The following is a 22093-nucleotide window of genomic DNA, read 5'->3' as shown; positions in this document are numbered from 1 at the left end:
ATGTTGTGTGTACCATATTGTAGACAAAACAATAATCATAGTGACTTTCTCCTTTAAAGAAATAGAAAATAAATCTAATTTGTCATTACTAGCATAATACTCAAATATAATATAATAAATATACTTTAAAAAGGAATTCCCAACAAAGATTATTGAAGAAATAATTTTCTTCAGTTTATTTTGAGTATCCTGAATAAGATTAGACATCAGCATGTTGCTAACAAAAATTGTTGTTGACTGGACTTAAATACATTTACTGTAAAATGTGCTGTAACACATCATGAAGTTTGATTTCTCAGAGTTTTTAAAAATAAAACTCAATCGGGTTTAAATGTCAGGAGTTCCTGTCGGGATGAAAGTAACACTTGTTACTCTTCTCCTACTGCCAATACTGTTGCATTATGTTGAAAATGTATATTTTTTTATTTGATTTAATTTTATTGTGTTCAAACTGTTAAAAATGTTTTTTTTTCAAAAATTAAAGTTTGTACTGTCAGGTTGCTTTAGAAACATTTGATGAAACCAAAATTTGACCGAAAATACATATAAACAAGATCATAGTCATGTTTATTTACTAAAAACAAGTGTAACACAAAAATCTATCTTGTTCTGTTCTGCTTTTGAGCCACCTATGTGTTACTTTCGTCCCTGCTGACAGAGTCTAAGGCCATTTTGTTTCCAAAATTTCACCTGGAATTCATAGTCCACACTTGAGTTACTGATCACAGCAAAAATATATCTGTCTAAAACTTTATCTTTTAAAATTAAGTTTTTCTGAAAAATTGTACTTTCGCCCCTGCTCACCCCTACTGTGAGTCTCTACAGTACAATGTTGGTTACTGTGAGTCTCTACAGTACAATGTTGGTTACTGTGAGTATCTACAGTACATTGCTGGTTACTGTGAATCTTTGGAGGATATTTTATTTACTGTGATTTTCTACAGCACATACCTTTTTACTGTGATTTTTACAGTTTAAAAACACTACTGTGATTTCACACTGAATGCACTGTAATCCACTGTGAACTTTATTACAGTTATTTGCTGTGCATGAACACAGTTAATTACTGTAGATTTCACAAGCATTTTTTACAGTGTGTACTGTGGTGGATGCGTTTTTGATTGTTAATTAGCCTAAACATGATTGCCCATACGATTATTTTACTTATACTGTATACCCTGCACTTGGATGCTAGCCTAGACTATTTTTATAATAGAAAAATCGACCTTATTCTTTTAACCAAAGAAAGGAATGCTGAATGAATGCTTAGGTTCACTTTTCAAAAGTAGATAGATAGAGATCCAGCCTCTTATGAAGACCTTAGATGAGCCATCACCTGCGGAGAGATGACGCCAGCCAAGACGAGAACTCAAGATGAGCGCGGATCTGGCCCATATAACTGTCATATTAATAGACATCTTTTTAATCACACGGTAATTACTTTAAAATGCACATTAATTCTGGTAACCGTATGGTATATTTTATGTACTGTATAACGGCATCATCTTTTTGGCAAGCCTTAAACATTTAGCGATTTTAACCCTAAAACATAAGGCAAAGGCCTCAGTCAAAGTATAAACAGTAAAAAAAATATTTAAGTAGTTAAATAATTTGTTATTAGGTAGCCTGCGTTTTCATTATTTCGGGTTTGTTTTTGTCAGAATTTGTTCTAATGCATCACATAAATTTACAATAAAAGCAAACGAAAAATCAAGCTTTTTATGATCAAAAAGGGAGGCATAGCATCTAAGTACAGCCACTGGAACACATTAATGTGCCGCTGACAACTGTTAATCATATCACAGTGATGTGACACAACGAAAGACATTATGTTTTGTAATAAAGTAATATGTCATATACAATGTTATAACACCTAAACTACACTGTAAGAAATAATTTAGTGGCTTTATAAATATCACTAAAATAAAAGACTAAAGAAACTTAATAAAATCTCTTAATGTCAGTAGGTGATTTTAGATATATATATTAGAAATAATTTGTTGTCATTTATTTTGGTTTGTCCCCAAATTTAACAGATATTTTTGTGTAAAATGTACAGATATTATTTAGGTTTAGCCTATACATAAAATAAAATAAGATTTTAACTAACACATTATTTCTAATAAATATCCTGATTTATTCTTGTAAAATATGGGGGGGCAGTGATGCCGGAAAAAAATAACCACCGCATAATAAGTTTAGTCCCTTTAAAATTACACCTCATCGCTTTACTTTGAATGTCCGTGCGTGAATGCAGTTCCTGCGCAAGAAAATCTCTCACTTACTGAACCCTGCAATCAATGACCATTAGCATTATTAAAAATTGTGTCTATACAATAAAAATATCCATTATTGCTTAACATTTCTGAAGGTGTCCAGTAATTGGCCTGCTTGTTTTGAATGCTTAATAAGCAAACTGCGTCATTTGGTCAAATGGACGAGTTCATGAGATGTCTCTAAAATACGAAAGCGGATCTCAAAAGAGAAAAGTAGTGAAAAGTAAAGATGAACGTCAATGAAATTTGTTAGCAAAAATGTCCAAGTTCAATCACGGCATATACAGGTTGAGAAGATGAGGACGAAGATCGTGGGGAGGGGGAAATTTATTTGTTTTCAATGAAGGTCGAACATGCGGCTCTTTGTGCATGTGTTGGACGTTATTTATTATCTATAAATATTATTATTATTAGCCTATATATCATATAAATGATAAGAATATAAATATATATTGACACATTAGGCTACTAAATGTGATTTGAAAATGACAAACAAATTTTTATAGCATATAAGCTAATACGCTTATTTCATTTCCATGATGATTTAGCCTCCTTAAAGCCGCTATGAATAGTTTGAAAAATAGACCCTGTGACTTCATCACATCAGTAGTATTATTGTGCCTCTGCGTTGTTGCGTCTGTGTTGCTTGCAATCATTTTGCTTCTAAAAAACTACAATTGTCGGAAGGTGTTATGACATTTCTGTATATGCATAGGCTATTTGTTTATTTCATGAAATCCTAGGTGGAAAGAAAAAAAAACGTTTAAGAAACGGAACAAGCCCCATGAATGTTTAGTTTACACTGTAAAAACTTTTAGTGAGCATAGCTAATTGGTTACTGTATGTATTAAAAGAATAAACATTTTATTCCATTGGTCTTATAATAAGCCGAAGTCTCTGTCATTAAAGTTATTTAAATAACTAAAGAAATAAAATCACACACTAGTCCTGACTGAGTAACTTCTGTAACTTTCTGTTAAAAAAATCCATATTTACTTTAAATAAATTCCTTTTTTTTTTGCCAAAAATCAATTGTGTCTATTTGAAGAAAGTGAATTTGGATTTCGTGAACAACTTTTACAAAAAGTTACTGCAGTTTTGTAAATGATAAATGTAAGTGCATACTTTAAAATTAATAAACTATTGCAATACAATTCTCTCTTCGTTTCTGCGGTAAAAAATACAAAGTTGGCAATTCTGGCTATACTTTCGTTATTTTAATAATTTCTATGCTTTTTTTAATTTGTAGATCATGCAGGGTTAACTGATTGAACTATGTGTGGCGTGTCTTTATTCCCCTGTGCATTTACAAATCTCACAAAGTTCCGTGGTATTGTCACGGAATATTTTGATAATGGATCTCCGCATTTTTCCGTGGCCACATCACAGACTTTTTTCCGTGTCATTGTCACGGATTGGTTACTCAACTGCTTTTTCCTATTTTCAAATCATTGTGCTTCGGTTTAGGGTTAGATTTGGTGCTTGCGTTAGGATGTCACTTTAAGTAGCCAGTTTACAATTTTTTCTGATTCATTCTTTTTTCTTTTAAAACATTGTCGCCTGGCCTTAGGGTTAGAGTTGGGTTTGGGTAACGATGTCATTTTATGTAACGCCACCAAATGTTACCAAACTAGTAAAAGCAGTTTGTAATATAATTAGAAAGATTTTAAATAATAAGCGTGTGTGTTCCAGTGGCTGTACTTAGATGCTATGCCTCCCTTTTTGATCATAAAAAGCTTGATTTTTCATTTGCTTTTATTATAAATTTATGTGCTGCATTAGAACAAATTCAAAAACAAACCAAAAATAATAAAAACACAGGCTATAACAAAATATTTACAGCCAATAAAAATAGGCATGTCCTATTTGTCTTACTGTTTATACTTTGACTGAGGCACTGCCTTATGTTTTAGGGTTAAAATTCCTAAATGTTTTAGGCTTGAAAAAGAAATTCCCTAATTAAATATGATGACACCGTTATACAGTACATAAAATACACTGTACGATTATCAGAATTAATGTGCATTTTAAAGTAATTACCGTGTGATTAAAAAGATGTCTATTAATATGACAGTTATATGGGCCAGATCCGCGCTCATCTTGAGTTCTCGTCTTGGCTGGCGTCATCTCTCCGCAGGTGATGGCTCATCTAAGGTCTTCATAAGAGGCTGGATCTGTAGTGGGGGCCGGGCTGGCATAATCTATAGTTACCTACCTAGTTGAAGCAGTTTGTAGAATTAGAAAGATTGTAAATAATTAGCGTAGCTGCTGTTTATAATATTTTAAGCTAGGAAAGCAACTGCATTTAGACTAATGTTAATAACGGACTAATGTTACTAATGTAAGCCGTTTTCTGTTTTTGAATTATCTATCTATCTATCTATCTATCTATCTATCTATCTATCTATCTATCTATCTATCTATCTATCTATCTATCTATCTATCTATCTATCTATCTATCTATCTACTGTTGAAAAGGGAACCTAAGCATTCATTCAGCATTCCTTTCTTTGGTTAAAAGAATAAGGTCGATTTTTTTCTATTATAAAAATAGTCTAGGCTAGCATGCAAGTGGAGGGTATACAGTATAAGTAAAATAATCGTATGGGCAATCATGTTTAATTAACAATCAAAAACGGATCCACAATGGCCACAGTACAGCAATCAGGCTTAGCTCAGCTGTTAAATGATGTATTAAAGCAATACGGATTTCCTTTTAATTCATCGGTGATCAGCAACAGATTAGTTTTCCCAGATTGAAAGGACATACCTTAGAATAATAATACAAAAGAGCGGAAATGTATTTTCGGGGCTCACGCCTTTAGTTACTTTAACGGGCTGCTTTCGCGGCTCACGTACGCAGTCCGTTCGGCTACCGCAACCAGCGGTACACAGTTCAACACAGTTACAAATACAAGAGTAAACAGATGTTTAAAATCTTATTATTTAATAAAGAAATTGAAGAAAATGGGTTTATTGGTTTGTTTAGTGGCGTTAATTGACCGATTTGTGGCCACTGGCCAGAGAGCCGTGCATCCTGTTTGCGTATCCTGTGCGCTTTCGTCATTGGCGGAGAAGTCGGTCAATCCCACCTTTCCAGTAAATACGACTTGTGATTGGATCTGTACGTCAGCAGACAGCAAAACATTGGCCAAGAGCAGAAGGCCCTCCCTCCACGCTTTTTTTTAAGTTGTGAGGTTGCGAGGCTTCATTTTCGCTCAGTCTGAGTTTCAGAGTTTCAGAGCAGAGCTGCGTGACAACGCTGCCACAAATCACGTGAGTCGCAAGCTCGCAACTTTGTGGGCGTATCTCCGCAAAGTGGGTGTTGTAAACTTAGCTCTGAAAAAATAGTCTGCAAAGGAGTGCAAATGTAATGTAATGTAATAAGTTTCGCCCTTTCAAACCTCAGTTTCAGAGTTTCAAAACTTTTTTTAACCTATTTGCACACCAGTTTTCAGATCACCATTTACAAGGTTTCAAACCTGGAAAACAAACTATACAGTGGGAAAACACTGACAAATTTGAAACTCTGAAAAATTGTTTGCGCAACATCGTAAAAAAGATGTTGCGGTTCCGAAAAAGGAAATCTCAAAAACAACATAATGTTTGCAGATATATTTTTATTTTTTTACATTTTGCAAGCTTGCAAATCTTATTTTTCGATGTTGCAAAACTTTTTTTTGTAAGATTTTGAGTTTGCGAACACTAAATTTCAACCTTTCAGAGCTTTATTTTCAGTTTTGAATCCTGGCAGTATTTAAATCCCATAATATCTGTGTGATCCGCCCCTTAATCACCTCAAATTGTTTAAGTTGATCATTTCATAAGTGTATGGCAATACACAATCTGACTCAAATGTATTTTTTTGTATATTTAGACTTGTGTGAAATCTGTTGTAGCCCCTTTAAATTCACTCAAAATTGTCTTTTTTACAGAACCAACCAAGATAACTGTCCCTCCATTAAGTATGGATGCCACAGTAGGGGAAAGTATTGTCCTGCCATGTGAAGTGTCTAAAGACTCAACTCTGCACCCCACATTCAAATGGTTCTTCAATGGGAAACTCATCGATTTCAGCAGACACGATCACTTCGGCATGATCGGAGGGGTGGGTTTCATTTTATATTGAAAAGCTTGTAAAATGTAGCAGAGGATTGAGAATTCTTACGTTTTAAAATCCTAAGATAGCAAGAGGTGAACTTTAACACAAGGGCACCGGGATGCTCTCTGAACATAGAGGCACAAATCTGTCTGATTACAGGATTTACGTGGTCTCTGTTTAACACACAGAGAATTTCAAATAGATATCCACATGCCCCGACTGCGTAGATCATCCAGGCATTTCTTTGGAGAACTTGAGCAATGATCAAATGCAGCTAATAGATTGCTTGTCTATGCGTGTTTAGAGGAGTCAGAGCTGGATAACCAATCAAATATAGACAGTGTGACCTTTGCTACTTCACTGGCATTTGTTTTCTAAAGTCTTTCAAACGTGTCCTACCTATAGAAATAAAAGATTTCTGAGATCTCCTACAAACAAATACATCAATATTACCTTGCACTCTTAAAAATAAAGGCTCCTGAATGGTTTTTGTCAGACTGTAACCTTTAACATCCACAGAACACAGATGCTGTAGAACGTTTCTACAAACTATTAAAGATTTTCTTTTAAGAACCTAAAAGCTTTTTTGAGGAAATCAAAAATTTTTTATGACATCACCCTTTATTGGCACCTTAAAGGCGGGGTGCATGATCTCTGAAAGCCACTGTTGACCTACGAAATCATGTAAACAATCACGCCCCTACCCCAATAGAATCTGGACCTTCTTTTGATAGACTCGCCCCACAAATACACAACCCAGGCAAGGATGGTGGTTAGTAGACACGCCCCTTACTGCTGATTGGCTACAAGTGTGTTTTGGTACCCAACTTCCTTTTGTGTTTTTCAAAAATCATGCACCCTCCCTTTAAAGAGATAAAAAATATTCTGTCATCATTTACTCATCCTCATGTTGTTCCAAACCTGTATACATGTCTTTATTCTGCTGAAAAATGTTTGTAAGCATGCAGATCTGGGGCACCATTCACTTCCATAGTATTATTTATCCTATTATGGAAGTCAGTGGTGCCCCAGATCTTGGTTACAAAAAATCATTTGTATTATAAAGGATATTTATGCAGGTTTGGAAGAACTTAAGGGTAAATAAATGATGACTCAATTTTCATATTTAAGTAAACTTTCTCTTAAAAAAAAAAAAAAATAAAAGATCTGCATTTGGGTTCAGAACAGCAAAGAAAGACATTAGGGGTTCAAATGGCATTAGGGTGAGACTACATATAGTTTTTTGGGTGAATTATCCCTTTAAGTTGTTTAAATACCATGCAAATATCATGGTATACTCAAAAAAATGCTGGGTTATTTTCAATCCAGCATGGGGTCAGAAAGAGACGAACCCAACCCACACTCTAAAAAAACAAACGGTGCTATATAGCACCAAAACAATTGCTTTGGATCGTAACGATAGAAGAACCATTTTAGTGCCATATAGCACCGGTGAAGAACCAGTGAAGAACCAGTGAAGCACCAGTGAAGCACCAGTGAAGCACCAGTGTAGAACCATATAGGGGCCATATAGCACCACATATGGTTCTACATAGCACTATATGGTTCTACACAGGTGCTTCACTGGTGCTTCACTGGTTCTTCACCGGTGCTATATGGCACTAAAAATGGTTCTTCTATCGTTACGATCCAAAGCAACTGTTTTGGTGCTATATAGCACCGTTTGTTTTTTAGAGTGCACAGGGTTATAATTCAACCTATACTGTGTTGTTTCAACCCAAAATGCTGGGTTGTTTTAACCCATTGTTGGGTCAAATATAAAAATTTTCTAGGTTAATGTAAAGCGTAACTAAACCCCTGGTCAGAGCCTGACTCCACCCACTGGCAATATTTGAAAATGCAAGAAAAATAGGCAGACCCCAACGGAGATAGAGGGGACGAACTGAGCTCTTACCAAGGCTGTGGTGAGATCGTAACAAGGGCGTGGTGAACTTTAACCTGCTTACGTAGGGTCGTACTGCTTACGTCACTCGGTACCGCAATATATCCAATAAGAAAATTCAACTGCAGTAGCCACCGTTCAACCTGAAGACGTCAGCACTCACACAGTTTTAACACCATATATTGTAGCATTGAAACACTTTATATCCAAATGTCAAAACATTTACTCAAATCAATAAAGCCCCATTTTTACAGATCATTAAAAAGTTGGTTTAGGGTTTAGTTACTCTTTAACCCAATAGCTGTGTCCGTCCTCTTTTGAATATTGCTGGAAAACTGTTCAATGGCAGGGAAAGAGTTAATGCTCTGATACATGCACCACCAAGTTTTTTTTCTTTTAGATCACACCTGTATTTACTTTAGTACGATTTTTTTCTTAAAAAGGGTGCTAAATAGCACAAAAAGTGGCTCTAATCATAGGGGAACCATTTTTAGTGCTAATCATCACCTATATAGAACCTGTGCTATACAGCAGATGCTCTGTACAGTAGTGCTAAAAATGGTTCACCTATGATTACGAGTTTTTAGTACAATTTAGCATCATTTTTATAGTGTATAATAATGCATTGTTGTCTATAGGGATCATCTGGAGATCTTATGATCAGAAACGTTCAGCTAAAGCACTCAGGAAAGTACGTCTGCATGGTGCATACAGCAGTAGACAGCGTCTCGGCCGCGGCAGACCTGATCGTCCGAGGTATGTGCTGTCCTGACCAATGAGTCGATCAGTATTCTACACTGTTCTAAGAATTTATCAAATATAAATTAAAAAGGCCCCATCATTTCTGTTTTATTCCGTTCATCTGCTCCTGAAATAATGATGGGAGTATCTGGAATCAATGCATTAATTCCCTGCTTTGTGCTCTTTCCAACCTTTTGTATTTCCATCATCAAGTTGAAGGATCTTTCTTAATGGTTCTGAATATTAAGCGCTTGTGTCACATTGCAAGATACGTGGTCACCTTCCTGCGCCCTTCTCCGATGAAGATGCGCAGCATACTTTTTCAAGTTTGACTTCTTTTTGTCTTTTTGGGGTGGTGGGGTTGTCAGGGCCCCCTGGTGCTCCGGTGGGTGTGTTGGTGGGGGACGTCACAGGCAGGAGTGCTCGGCTCTCATGGGGCCCTGGACCTGACAACCACAGTCCTATTACACTGTACATCGTTCAAGCCAGGACCCCTTACTCGATCGGCTGGCAGGCGGTCAAAACTGGTACAGTATGCTGGTTATGTCTTTGAAAGCTGAGCTAAAGTCATTTTTATTTATTTTATTTTTATTCTTATGGTTAAACATATATTAAATTTAGATAGATGGATGGCTAGGATGTGTTTGGATGGCTATTAGGCGTCTTTAAAAAAAAAAAATGCTTGCTGGTCTGTTCCTTTAAGAATATAAAAATGTATAAAGTTGTTGGAAAGCTTCATACTGTATGCTTTTAACAGTGACTCATTTTGAATCCGACACTTTGGCTCTTCCCAAGAGTAATTGCGAATTCTTATTTAAAATGCACTGTGAAAGACAACAAAGGAAAATGAGCACAATTGCCAAGATTAAAACAAAGCACATCTTCAGAAGTAATTGCAAAATAATTATATCAGGCTACTCTGCACAGATGGGCATTGATGTGTTTCCATACAAATTTCTTTAATCCTAGTTCCCGATTCTGTGCCTGGACAGATGATTCACGCAACAGCGGTGGATCTGAATCCGTGGGTAGATTATGAATTTCGAGTCGTGGCTATCAACAGCGTTGGGGTGGGAGAACCCAGCGTGCCGTCCAAACCCATTCGCACCAAAGCTGCAGGTAAATGCCCCATCCCTCCTCTTTCCATATCTATCATCTCTAATAAATCAAGGAGGAGAAAAATGTAATTTCATTCCATAATTAGTTTAAATCACCAGAAGTGACTTCTCGTGATAGAGTTCAAGCGTGAGAAGTAAACACTCACGGGTTACCTGCGTATTGGGGTAGCATCTGAATTGCCAAATCATTTACACACAATTAGGATACAAATTAAGTGTAGAAATGAGGCTGGCGTCACTGGAGGGCTAGAGTTTTGGTTAATTAGTCTAAGAAAATCACTTTTCAGATGCAGTATCGTACTTGCATTGAAACTTGCTCCCGTAGCTGTTTTCTTCAACGTAAGCTAGATGATGTAGGCCCGACCCTGCAGCACTTAAATGCTGGACATCAGCAATCAGGAAATGCAGCGATCAATAATTCATGTCAACATCAATAGGAATTGAGTGGACTTCCCTCGCATTCTACTGCATGAGGCAATACGCCTTAAAAGTCTCTATTTTTAGCTCAAGTATACCGTGTGCAACAGTCTCAATCTCTGATTCATGAATAAATGGAGACTTCATCATAGATTCTCATGTGAAGACGGCACACAGGGGGTTCCTTTGGCTACGGGCGCTTATGTGTTTCCCTAGGTGTGCTTCTAGGTTTTTTCGAGATGATGTGATAGTTTGAGAAGAAAAATATTCTAGAAAAATGCTCTCTGTTGGATTATCATTTAAACAAAAATACATTTTATTGGCATGTTATTTTTTGAGATGCGTGATAACTTAAAACGAAAATGTTCATATTTATCTTGATTTTTTTCTTTTCCAAATAAGCTAAAAAGTACAAAATAAAAACTGTACAAAAAGTAACTGTAATTTTGTATATTTTGTATATTTAAAGGGTAAAAACGGTCATTTTGCATATTTAAAGGGATAGTTCACCCAAAATTTTTAATTCCGTCATCATTTATTTGCCCTCACGCTGTTTAAAACCTGTATGAGTTTCTTCACTCTGTTGAATGCAAAAGTAAATGGGATTCTCCCGAAATCCAGTGTCCATTCTCACTAAATCCATTTCCAGTATCAGAATAAAAAAAAAAACTTGAAGCCAATTTGTTTGCACATATAAGATTAAGGTCTGAATTTACTATAACCATTTTTTTTAGAGGATTTAAAATATTATTTCATATAAATTTTTTTTTTAGATTATCATTATAAAAAGTTATCATTACCGCAACATGATATTACATTAAATATATGCATTTAAAACTGATGTTTCGGTAATGAGAACTAAAAAGTTGTCTAGGTACTATGACAAACAAAATGTCAACTTTTTGTCAACAATCTGGAGAGAAAAAATACCTGGTAGCCATAATGAGTGTCACAGTTTTGTCACTTATAACAATTTTTTTTTTTTAAATGTTAGTTCCTTGAGGGCTTAAACAATGATTGAAAATTGTTGCGGAGGATGAGAACATTTTTCTTGGACACATTTATATTCCTTATTATTGTCTCTACATTTACCAGTGTCACAAAATACCACGTTTTATTTTTTTGATTTTTTAATTATAAATTTTTACATGCCAAAGAACCCAAATCCAGATATGGACACGTTGCGGTAATGAAAATTTTCCCCTTTAATGTGGAAAAACACAAAAATTTGTTTGTATGATGTCATTTGAAATCATGTGCAAAATCGTAAGTGAAGAGATGTTTATAACTGTATGCTTCTTATTTTGATACTCTTACTTTGCATTTACTTTTTTTATCAAAATGTTTCATGACACCTCATAAGTCTAATTTCGCGAGAATGACCAAAATATTTTGATAATTGATGGTAACCACACAGTTTATGGCACTCATTAACCTCCATAGTGCCCTGAGCCAAAGCAAGACAAATACGTTTTTTATAAATATTTATATATTATATATTTTGCATCCACAGAATAAATGGTGATTTGAGATGATAATTTAAAATTTGCTCATGATAGAGGAGAAGCAAAAAGTTCCTTCTCATTCATGAATAACCACTATTGGACAGTTTGTAGACAAATTAAATGAACTTGTTTGTTTAAAGGGGATATATCATGAAAATCTGAGTTTTTCCATTTTTAAGTGCTATAATTGGGTTTATAAATTTATAAAAGAACAAGCCAGTAACTTAGTTTTGGTAAACCATTGTCTGCTGTTGTGATGTCAGAAGGGGATAATACCTCCCCTTAGAGGCAGGGTGCACAATCTCTGAAAGCCAATGTTGACATTTGAAATTACCTAAACAAACACGCCCCTACCCCAATAGAATCTGGACCTTCTTTTGATAGACCCGCCCCACACATACGCAACCCAAGGAACTATGTCGGTTAGTAAAAAAGCCCCTACTGCTGATTGGCTACAGGTGTGTTTTGGTACTCGACCCTACTCCCTTTTCCAAAGCGCCTTTTAAAAATCGCGCACCTCGGCCTTTAATCTGCACTATCCAACCATGCCACTGCTTATTTGTCCAAAGGCATTTGAACCACTTTTCATGAAATGGAAGCTTTCCTAAAGTATTTTGTGTCTGTGGTCTTCTTCCCCCCAGATCCCGAAGTCGCTCCGGCTAACGTAAGCGGAGGTGGAGGCAGCCGAGGTGAACTCGTGATTGTTTGGGAGGTGAGCTTACCGACTCATGCGAGCACCTTTAACACCACATAAGCATTTTCAAATCACTCTTTACTGTCATGAGTCGGATTCCGAAGAAAATCTCCACGGTGGTGTGGTTTAAATTAGACAGGGTTTAATTAAAAGCCAACGCTGTCATATCAACGCTTTTGCACTGCCGGGATTTCTCCCAGTGGCATGTAAGTCATAATGAAAACACGAATATAAGACTGCTTTCACTGCTAAATCTGGAGCGACAACGTTTATCAATGGCTTTCTTGTAATCTTACCGGCTGTCACGGCAGATATTCTGCACCGTGTTTAAAAACAGTATTACTTTCAAACTGCTGTGTGTTTTTTGAATTAGTGCAGGGGTTGCTTGACTGACACGCCAGTGTTGGAAGCTGTCAACTTTATTTACTTATATTCATTTTAGCTTGAAAACAATGTAAATGTGATAAGGCTTGTCAAGTTGAAGGAACAACCATGTCTACGTGTGATGTGTGAATGATTTTGCTTGTAGGCATAGTTTACCCAAAAATGACAATTTTGTTATTTTCTCACCATAAAGTTGTTACAAACCTGTATGAATTTCTTTGTTTTGCTGAACACAAAGGAAGATAGTTGTAATCATGCAGGAAACATGAGCACCTTTGACTTCAGTAGGAAAGAAAATACTATAGAAGTCAATGGTGCTCAAAAACTGTTTGGTTACAAACAATGCTTTGTGTTCACAAGACCAAAGACATTTATACAACAACTTTAATGTGAGTAAATAGAGCCAGAATAATAACAAAAATAAAGTTTAAATACAGCATCATTATCAGTATTACTCAAACCTAAAAACATCTTAAAGGATTAGTGAATTTTCTTAAAAAAAAAAAAATCCAGATAATTTACTCACCACCATGTCATCCAAAATGTTGATGTCTTTCTTTGTTCAGTCGAGAAGAAATTATGTTTTTTGAGGAAAACATTCCAGGATTTTTCTCATTTTGATGGACTTTAATGGTCCCCAATACTTAACAGTTTTAATGCAGTTTAAAATTGCAGTTTCAAAGATCTCAAACGAGGCATAAGGGTCTTAACGATTGTCATTTTTGGCAAGAAAAATAAAAAATATGCATTTTTAAACCACAACTTTTCTTCCTCCTCCGGCTGTGTGACGAGCCAGCGCAACCTCACGTAATAGCGTAATGACGTCGAAAGGTCATGTGTTACATATATGAAACGCACATTTGCAGACCATTTTAAACAATAAACTGACACAAATTAATTAGTATCATTACACATACAACAACGTCGAAACGGTCCTCTTTCTCCACACTTGTAAACACTGGGGCGTAGTTTCGCATTATGTATGTCATCCGTGACCTCTTGACGTGATGACGTATTACGTGAGGTTGCGCTGGCGTGTCACATGACCGGAGGAAGACGAGAAGTTGTGGTTTAAAAGTGCATATTTTTCTTGCCAAAAATGACAATCGTTTCACTAGATAAGACCAGTATGCCTCATTTGAGATCATTTAGAGTCCTTTGAAACTGCAATTTTAAACTTTTTCAAAACTGTGTTGGGGTCCATTAAAGTCCATTAAAATGAGAAAAATCCTGGAATGTTTTCCTCAAAAAACATAATTTCTTCTCGGCTGAACAAAGAAAGACATCAACATTTTGGATGACATGGTGGTGAGTAAATTATCTGGATTTTCTTTTAAGAAAATTGACTAATCCTTTAAAGGGGTAGTTCAACCAAAAATGAAAATTCTGTCACCATCTATCCACTCTCATGTTGTTACAAACCTATATAAAATTCTTTGTTCAAATGAAAAAGAAGGAAGATATTTTGAGAAATGTTTTAACCAAACCATTCAGAGGCCCCATTGACTTCCATAGTAGGATAAAAGAATACTATGCAAGTCAATGGGATCTCTGATCAGTTTGATAACAAACATTCCTCAAAATATCTCTCAGAACAAATAAATTAATACAGATTTTTTAAAAACATGACAGAAATGAGGACAGGATTTTCATTTTGGGTGAACTATCCCTTTACGCCATCAAACTTCACAATAAAACAAAAATTCTGTAACAGTGAATAAATGTTGGATACTGGTCATGTGTAGATACCAGAATATCCAAAGATTTCAGGTCAGTTTTTTTGACTTGACAACCACACCGATTTTTTATTTCTCTTTATTCCCCATAGCCTGTGCCGGAAGAGCTCCAAAATGGAGAAAAATTTGGATACATTGTGGCGTTTCGTCCTCTCGGCACCTTGACGTGGAAACAAAGCGTACTGGCTCCGGCTGACGCATCACGATACGTTTATAAAAACGAAAGTCTTCCACCACTCACTCGGTTTGAAGTCAAAGTCGGCGTCTACAACAGCGTTGGAGAAGGACCTTTTAGCCCAGCGGTTGTTGTATATTCAGCAGATGAAGGTTAGCGTGCTTACATTCTGTGTGCCATTACAAAACTATTCATGCGCCCCAAGTTTTAATTGCACGACCACTACAGCTGTGTTTTGATTGTAATTTCTTCATTCGCACTCCTTTGTTTACAAACAAGTGCGATAATAGCCCAGTTATTTGTTAACAGGTGGTATTTTTAAGCTGCACAGACAGAAAGCTGATGTTGAGGGAGTCTCAAATCATCTGTTCTTATTAAACCTTGCCTCTTATTAAACTGTTTTTGTGTTTTTCTTATGTCCAACATCCCAACTCGGACAGTACCCTCGGTAGCCCTTTCAAGAGTATGGGTCCGCCCTCTATCGGCATCCGAAATCGAGGTGTTTTGGAAGCCTATCTATCAAACCGGCAGCAAAGGGAAGATAACAGGCTACGAGGTACATAAACACCATAAATGAAGGGGTATTAAAAAGATCTTACCTCCCACCGCGTCACCTCAATCAGACTCTCTAATGCATGCGGCGCGCTGATGGCGGGGTCGTGCAATTTCCTGTTCTCCGGCGAGAGTCTGTGATCCCCTGGCCACATTTTTCACAATCTCATCTGCAGAATGAAGAGGTCTTCTCGCAGCTGGCTCTGTCTCCCGGGGAGAGCCTGTACCCAGGCATTCTGGGCACTTATATAAATCACCTTTCAGATGTGTGGACATCATGCATCAATTCCCCCTCCTGCAAACACTTCAGCTGTTAGGTCGTTTTTTTCAACACGTACAAACCCCACAGGATCCTGCTCATTTCTCTCCTACCAACCCAAGCTAACCTACACAAGAAATTCCAGGTCATTTGCGAAACCTAAAAGTCGTTTGCAGCTTTGGGTAGTGAAAAGTGCATATGAAAATCCACAAATATTCAGAGTCCACAGTGTGTGTAGATGTTTTATTGAACACTGCAAAAAAATAAAAAAAGGAGCCAGCTGTAGTGATTTTCCCCTCAATTTAGTGTATTGCTCCATATTGCTGAAACAAAAAGGAAAGCCCTCTTCTGAGGATGAATGCAAGCATGGTTTCTTTTATCAACTGAATTGATAAATATGTTGATATTTGCATGAGACTCCAGTCATATTTGTGAATTAGAGTCTTTTTTATTTTATGAATATTAATTGGGTCATAAAGTAAAATGTTCCAAAGAAATGTACCCGACCCAAAATGACCTGATTTACTTTTTACCCGAAGTGCATAAATATTTTTTTTGAAGAACGACATTAGACCCAAGTCCGACCCGACCCAGTGGCATTTTTTTTTTTACCCAACTGTACCCGAATGTAAACGGCACTGACTTGTGTGTAGTCTGCATCCCCGAACCCACCAGTTACATAGAAAGAAACCCTGGTGGTCTTGCAACCAATTTGGCCCACTGCTCCATTTGTTTTAATGTGTTATTTGACGACAACACCAAGGTAAACCCTAAAATGTGAAATCCAAATTTATTGACAGGTCTGGCTCAACGAAAATAAACCTAACGCCAGCCACACAATGTCGCATGCGCCCTTGGCAAACAGAGGGGGGATTGGAAAAGGACGCGATGCACACGCGCGAGATAGTTTGGGTCTTCTCAAGGCCGTTTGGCATAAACACATTCATTTTAAAACTTTTCTCGGTTCGCACCTCTGGTTTTCGGATCTAAGTGGACCCGTGAAGACCTCTACCTGGGATCAGGTCTATAGGAGTGGCGGCTCGTGACTGCTCTTCCGAGGGGTGCAAATTCAAAATATGTGTTTGGAGTATCGTGTGTGTTGCTCGTGTATTCAAAATATGTGTTTGTTGCGTCATGTGAACCATGTGTATCACGTGTTTTGTCAAAATAAGTACCTGCTGCACACGTGTCAAAACCGTTTATTATAAAAGAGACGCTCAAGTTCACAAAATACACGCAAGACACTCCCTTAACACTAAACTAACACTAACTCTGATAACGCATGAGATTATGCGAGTATTTGGCAAACGTGAGCATCTCTTTTTTAATAAACCCTTTCGACGCGTCTGCAGCAGGCACTTATTTTGACAAGACACGTGATGGACATAGGTTCACTCGATGCTCCGAACACATATTTTGAAATTACGAACCACACACATGGGCTACATACATGTTGTGACAAACTTCGTATTGTGCGCCCTCGAAAAAGAAGTTGCTGGCCGGCCCTGGTCTATAATAGTATATTGTTGCACTTAAATTTTTAAGTTAATTAACTTGAATTTACAATTAATTTCAACTTTCTTGACTAGTGAGGAGTTGCTATGAATTATAAAAATAATGTTGAAATAACTTTAGTTCACATAAAAAAAGTTCACAGTATTTGTAAAATCAAGTTGATTAAATGTAAAAATTTAAGTGCAACAAGGAATTTTTACAGTGTATGCAAAGTGTCTACGATCAAGCAACAAATGCTATAGTCAAAGACCACTGTTGTATCGCTTGTTTCAGAAAATGGTACTGTCTCTTTAAAAGGCTCCCTGTGGTTATGTTGCTGTTTAATGAGTATGTGTTTGGATCTGCAGGTGCAGTGGTTGGAGGAAGGGTTACCAGAGAGCGATGCTGAGAGAGTACGGGTCACAGAAAGCTCGGTCAACATCACGGGTCTGAAGGGAAGCACTCTGTATTTGGTGTCAGTCAGAGCACACAACAGCGCAGGGACAGGACCCTCCAGCGCCCCCATCAAAATTACTACCAAGAAGCCACGTGAGTTGTACATTTATGAAGTAATACGTATCTTATGATTTATAAATGGGAATCTGATTTAAAAAAGGACCAAAATAAGACCTGCTATGTGACATGCTACATTAAATTTAATTTAGCTAGTTATTATGTGTTAGTTATTTTTTAAAGTGGCAATTGGTATAGGTTGAAAATAAACGAAAGTGGACACATCCTAACCTGATGCACGATTCACAAAAGTAAGTTTATAATAATGATTTATAATTTGATCTGTCATGTCCGATTTCACGGGTAATGTCAGAATGACATGTATTTGTTATGGACTGTTTGCACAAACAAAATGAACTAGAAAAGGCTAAACATATTTATAAAAATGACAAAGCCAACACTTTTACCCCATGGATCTATAAATGCTCCCCAAAAATAAAAAGTCTAGTATAGTCTTTAAAAGTTTAGCAATTGATATAATAGGGTGTGATCTCAACACTATGCAAGATTAAGGTGAGCTTCATTAATCTACCGTGGCTAAATAGGATCATTATCTGATGCCAATAATCAAGAACAAAATGCTGGATTTAAGTGTGATCAGATACTATGACATTACTATGGATAGGAGTCCTTATGGCTATTTTCAGCTAATAGAGCGAGCAAGCAATTAAAGCCTCTTTAAAAATAAAGCGCATGACTAATTTCTTTTTTGTGTGTTGGAGAAGATAGTCAATTGTTCTTTTCTCTTTGTATGCTAGATTCACTTACAAAACACAATGTGATGCTGCAGTGCACTATTATGATCTAGTAGAGTTATCATAATAGCGGATATTGAAGACTCGGTGGGCTTGGAATCATTAGTTAAAATTGGTCAAATTGCGATAGCTATCATACTTAGTTTTTTTAAACCATGAACAAAGGAAGCACAAAGTCCAAGCAGCAAAATCTGATGAGAAAAGAGGCCCTTTTTCGCTGGCGCTGCGCTCCAGTTTTGCTAAAATTTAGTTTTTAAAGCCATCATTTTTATTCTTTACTTGGTTTCTTATTGTTTGAGGTCAAGTGGTGGTAAATGCAACCAATATTATGAAATTACCAAAAAGATACACTAATCAAACAAATGGCTCTTAGGCAACCAGTCCAGGGGTAACTTATAGCCTCTTAGGGACTGTTTTTGAAAATGCACTTTCAAGCAGTGTTACATTTCTGGCACAACAATATTAAAATATAACAGCATTTGGGGAAATAATGTTTTGGAGTTCAAAATATATTTTATAATGGATTTTGTTCATTATACTTGAAGTAGATAAAAAGAATGTGAACGTTTCAGATGTACTTGAATTTTCCTAAGTAATTTACCGTCTCTATTTTTCTGAAGACTTTTCAGGTTAGTCACACATAATGACTAAAAGCTCATTTATTGGTGTTAAAACTGTGACCCTGACTGTGAAATGCCAGCTGAAGTCATTTTGTGAATACTGTTTTCTATATAAAATTATGCACGCAATGTAAAGAACATCCTGTGAAAATATAACCTTGAAATCATGGGAGGTCATGTGAAAGACTAAAATCAATGAGTGAAATTAAACGTTAATGCTCCAAATCTTTAGCCTGGATTTCACATTTATGAATTTATAAACAGAATGTAAGCCTTAAATGTAGTATTTATCTAAAATAAAATAAAATGTTTTCATAAACCTTTATTTTGTTTCATAACCCACATGACTTATTTCCGTAGGCATAAAGAAACAAAGAAAGTAGATGGGGCCACTAAAGGCCTCCTAGATACAACAAAAACAATTTGTAAAGTTGATGTGACTTATGCACTATATTCCAAGACATTCCGGACAGTCGATAAATTGCAGTTTAATGCTGTATTCAGACCGGCCGCAGTAGAGGCGTCAAGCGCGAGTGATTTCAATGTTAAGTCAATGTAAATATGCGCTGACGCGCGCCTGGAGATCTCGTGGCACGAATGAGGTGTTTGGCGCGGCACGGTAGACGTGATTCCGCCTCATTAATGCCGCAAATTGAGCGTTGCTGCGGCAAACGCGGGATTTAAATTTTTTTTACTTTTGGCGGAAAAACGTGCCGCGTTAACCAATCAGGAGCTTGCTCTAGTAGTGACGTGATTGCAGGAAGTGAGCGGAGTTGCAGAAGACCCTCCCATGACGCGAATTTCTGCGTGAATGTCTCGATGACTAGAATTTCATTTACAAACTACGCGAACACATTGTATTATACCAAATACAGAAAATAACGTTGTTTTTACCAATGAAATAGGAGTCCCTTCAGAATGTAATTAGGGTTAGGGTTAATCAGAGTTTTTGTCCTAATACGATGCCACGACATTTCTATTTTAGAAACAGTTTCTATTTCTGCGATGTCACGGCTGACAGCTCCGCCTGTGTATTACAAATATTAATCATCAAACATGGACAAATAGAGACTTATTTTAGATGTTTAAAAGCAGAACGATATAACAAATACCACACAAGAAAAACCATAATATAGGTCTCTGTATGCGTGTGTGCTCCTCAGCTGCAGGGCAAGTGACGAAAAAAAATCCAAAGAGAGCAAACTGTTCTGATTGGCCATGTTTTGTGATTGATTTTTTTCACATTCAGTATGGACAGACAAATTGCCCATCATTGGAATCATATCGCATCGCGTCTAGTCAGGACACGGTGTAATTCCACTTATAAAAGTTTCCTCTTATAGTCTTGCTCATTTAAAGTGCGAGCTACTGAGTTCTAAAAAACCTTAAATGATGGTGATACTTCATCTGGTACAGTGCTGATTGTGAAGACCGCAAAGGACAAAACACACCCAGGAGAAATTTTGAGTCAGGTTACACGCATTGGAACTAAATCAGAATATGATTTATGTCTTGTAGCTCCAAGTCAACCTCCGGGGAACATTGAGTGGAACCTGACAAACTCAAAAGTCTTTCTGAACTGGGAACATGTGAAGGCGATGGACAATGAGTCGGAAGTAACCGGGTACAAGGTAAAGTGTTATTTCCTCTTCTGTTGCTTTACTGATAAACAGGTTGTACCGCAGACGCCAGTGTCTTGTAGAAAAGAAAACTGAAATAATTTTCTTTGAGAGCTGCACATACTTTGTTTTCCTGTTTTTTGTTTCAGTTTTATTTAAAGTGTAGTTTTTATATATTCTTCATTCTACAGTAGTTCGATCAACACACCGTGAACATAGACATGCATTTTTGAAAAAATACACGTACAGCTGTTACTGGGGCAGTACCCTTTATAAAGGTCCTGACATGTACCATTAGGTACAGATTTGTCAAAATCTGGTACCAATGTGTACCTTTGCAATACTAATATGTATCTTTGAGGTACTAATAAGCTCTCTTTGGTATCAATACCCCTAGGTACTAATATGAACTGCTGTACATTTTGAAAGGGTACTACCCTAGTGAAAGTGGGGTACATATTTTGTCAATTTTTTTCTGACAGATTCTCTCGAAATCCAGACTTAGAAGGTGTCCAGCATCAGATTTTTAAAAAAAACCTTGAAGCCATTTTTTTCACATATAAAATTAAGGTCTGAACTTACTATAACCATTATTTTTTGAGGATTTAAAAAATATTTCCTATAGAATTATTTACATTTTTTAGATTATCATATCAAAAATTATCATTACCGCAACATGATATTACATTAAATATATGCATTTACAAACTCATGTTTCAGTAATGAGGACTAAAAAGTTGTCTAGGTACTATGAGAAACAACATTTCAACTTTTATCAGGAGAGAAAAATAAAAACTGCTTACCTGGTAGCCATCTTGAGTGTCATAGTCAATTATGTCCCTTCCAACAATTTTTTTTTTTTAAATGTTAGCTTAAACAATGATTGAAAATTGTTGCAGAGAATGAGAAAATTGGTCTTGGACTCATTTATATTATTTATTATTGTCTCTACATTTACCACTGATCACCAAATACCACATGTTTCTTTACTGTAAATGTTTATAGTAAAACATGCACTGAAGTGTTTTAATTTTTAGATTTTTTAATTATAAATATTTCCATGTCAAAGAACCCAAATCCAGTCATGGACACGTTGCGGTAATGAAAATGTTCCCCTTAAATGTGGAAAAAACAACACAATTGGTTTGGATGATTTGAAATCATGTGCAAAATAGTACGTGAAGAGATGTTTGTAACTGTATGCTTCTTATTGTTCATGTGGTATGATGC

The 22093-nt window shown here is 36.4% G+C and overlaps 1 protein-coding gene across 1 annotated transcript in view; it reads left to right on the top strand.

Moving 5' to 3' along the window:
• The window catches only part of cntn6 (contactin 6), a 141993-nt gene that overhangs the window by 115541 nt on the left and 4359 nt on the right, over positions 1-22093 (top strand). Inside the window, exons 13-21 of the mRNA XM_065279773.2 lie at positions 6212-6384; positions 8920-9037; positions 9391-9549; positions 9992-10141; positions 12704-12774; positions 14969-15203; positions 15492-15607; positions 17725-17905; positions 20763-20875. Of these exons, the coding sequence (XP_065135845.1) occupies positions 6212-6384; positions 8920-9037; positions 9391-9549; positions 9992-10141; positions 12704-12774; positions 14969-15203; positions 15492-15607; positions 17725-17905; positions 20763-20875 (1316 nt within the window). The remainder of the gene's footprint in view (positions 1-6211; positions 6385-8919; positions 9038-9390; positions 9550-9991; positions 10142-12703; positions 12775-14968; positions 15204-15491; positions 15608-17724; positions 17906-20762; positions 20876-22093) is intronic.

The sequence above is a fragment of the Paramisgurnus dabryanus genome, chromosome 7 (genome assembly GCF_030506205.2).
Source record: "Paramisgurnus dabryanus chromosome 7, PD_genome_1.1, whole genome shotgun sequence".
In the NCBI taxonomy this organism is placed as follows: domain Eukaryota; kingdom Metazoa; phylum Chordata; class Actinopteri; order Cypriniformes; family Cobitidae; genus Paramisgurnus; species Paramisgurnus dabryanus.
Note: the sequence above shows the minus strand (reverse complement) of the source record. Positions and strands in the feature narration are given on the sequence as shown.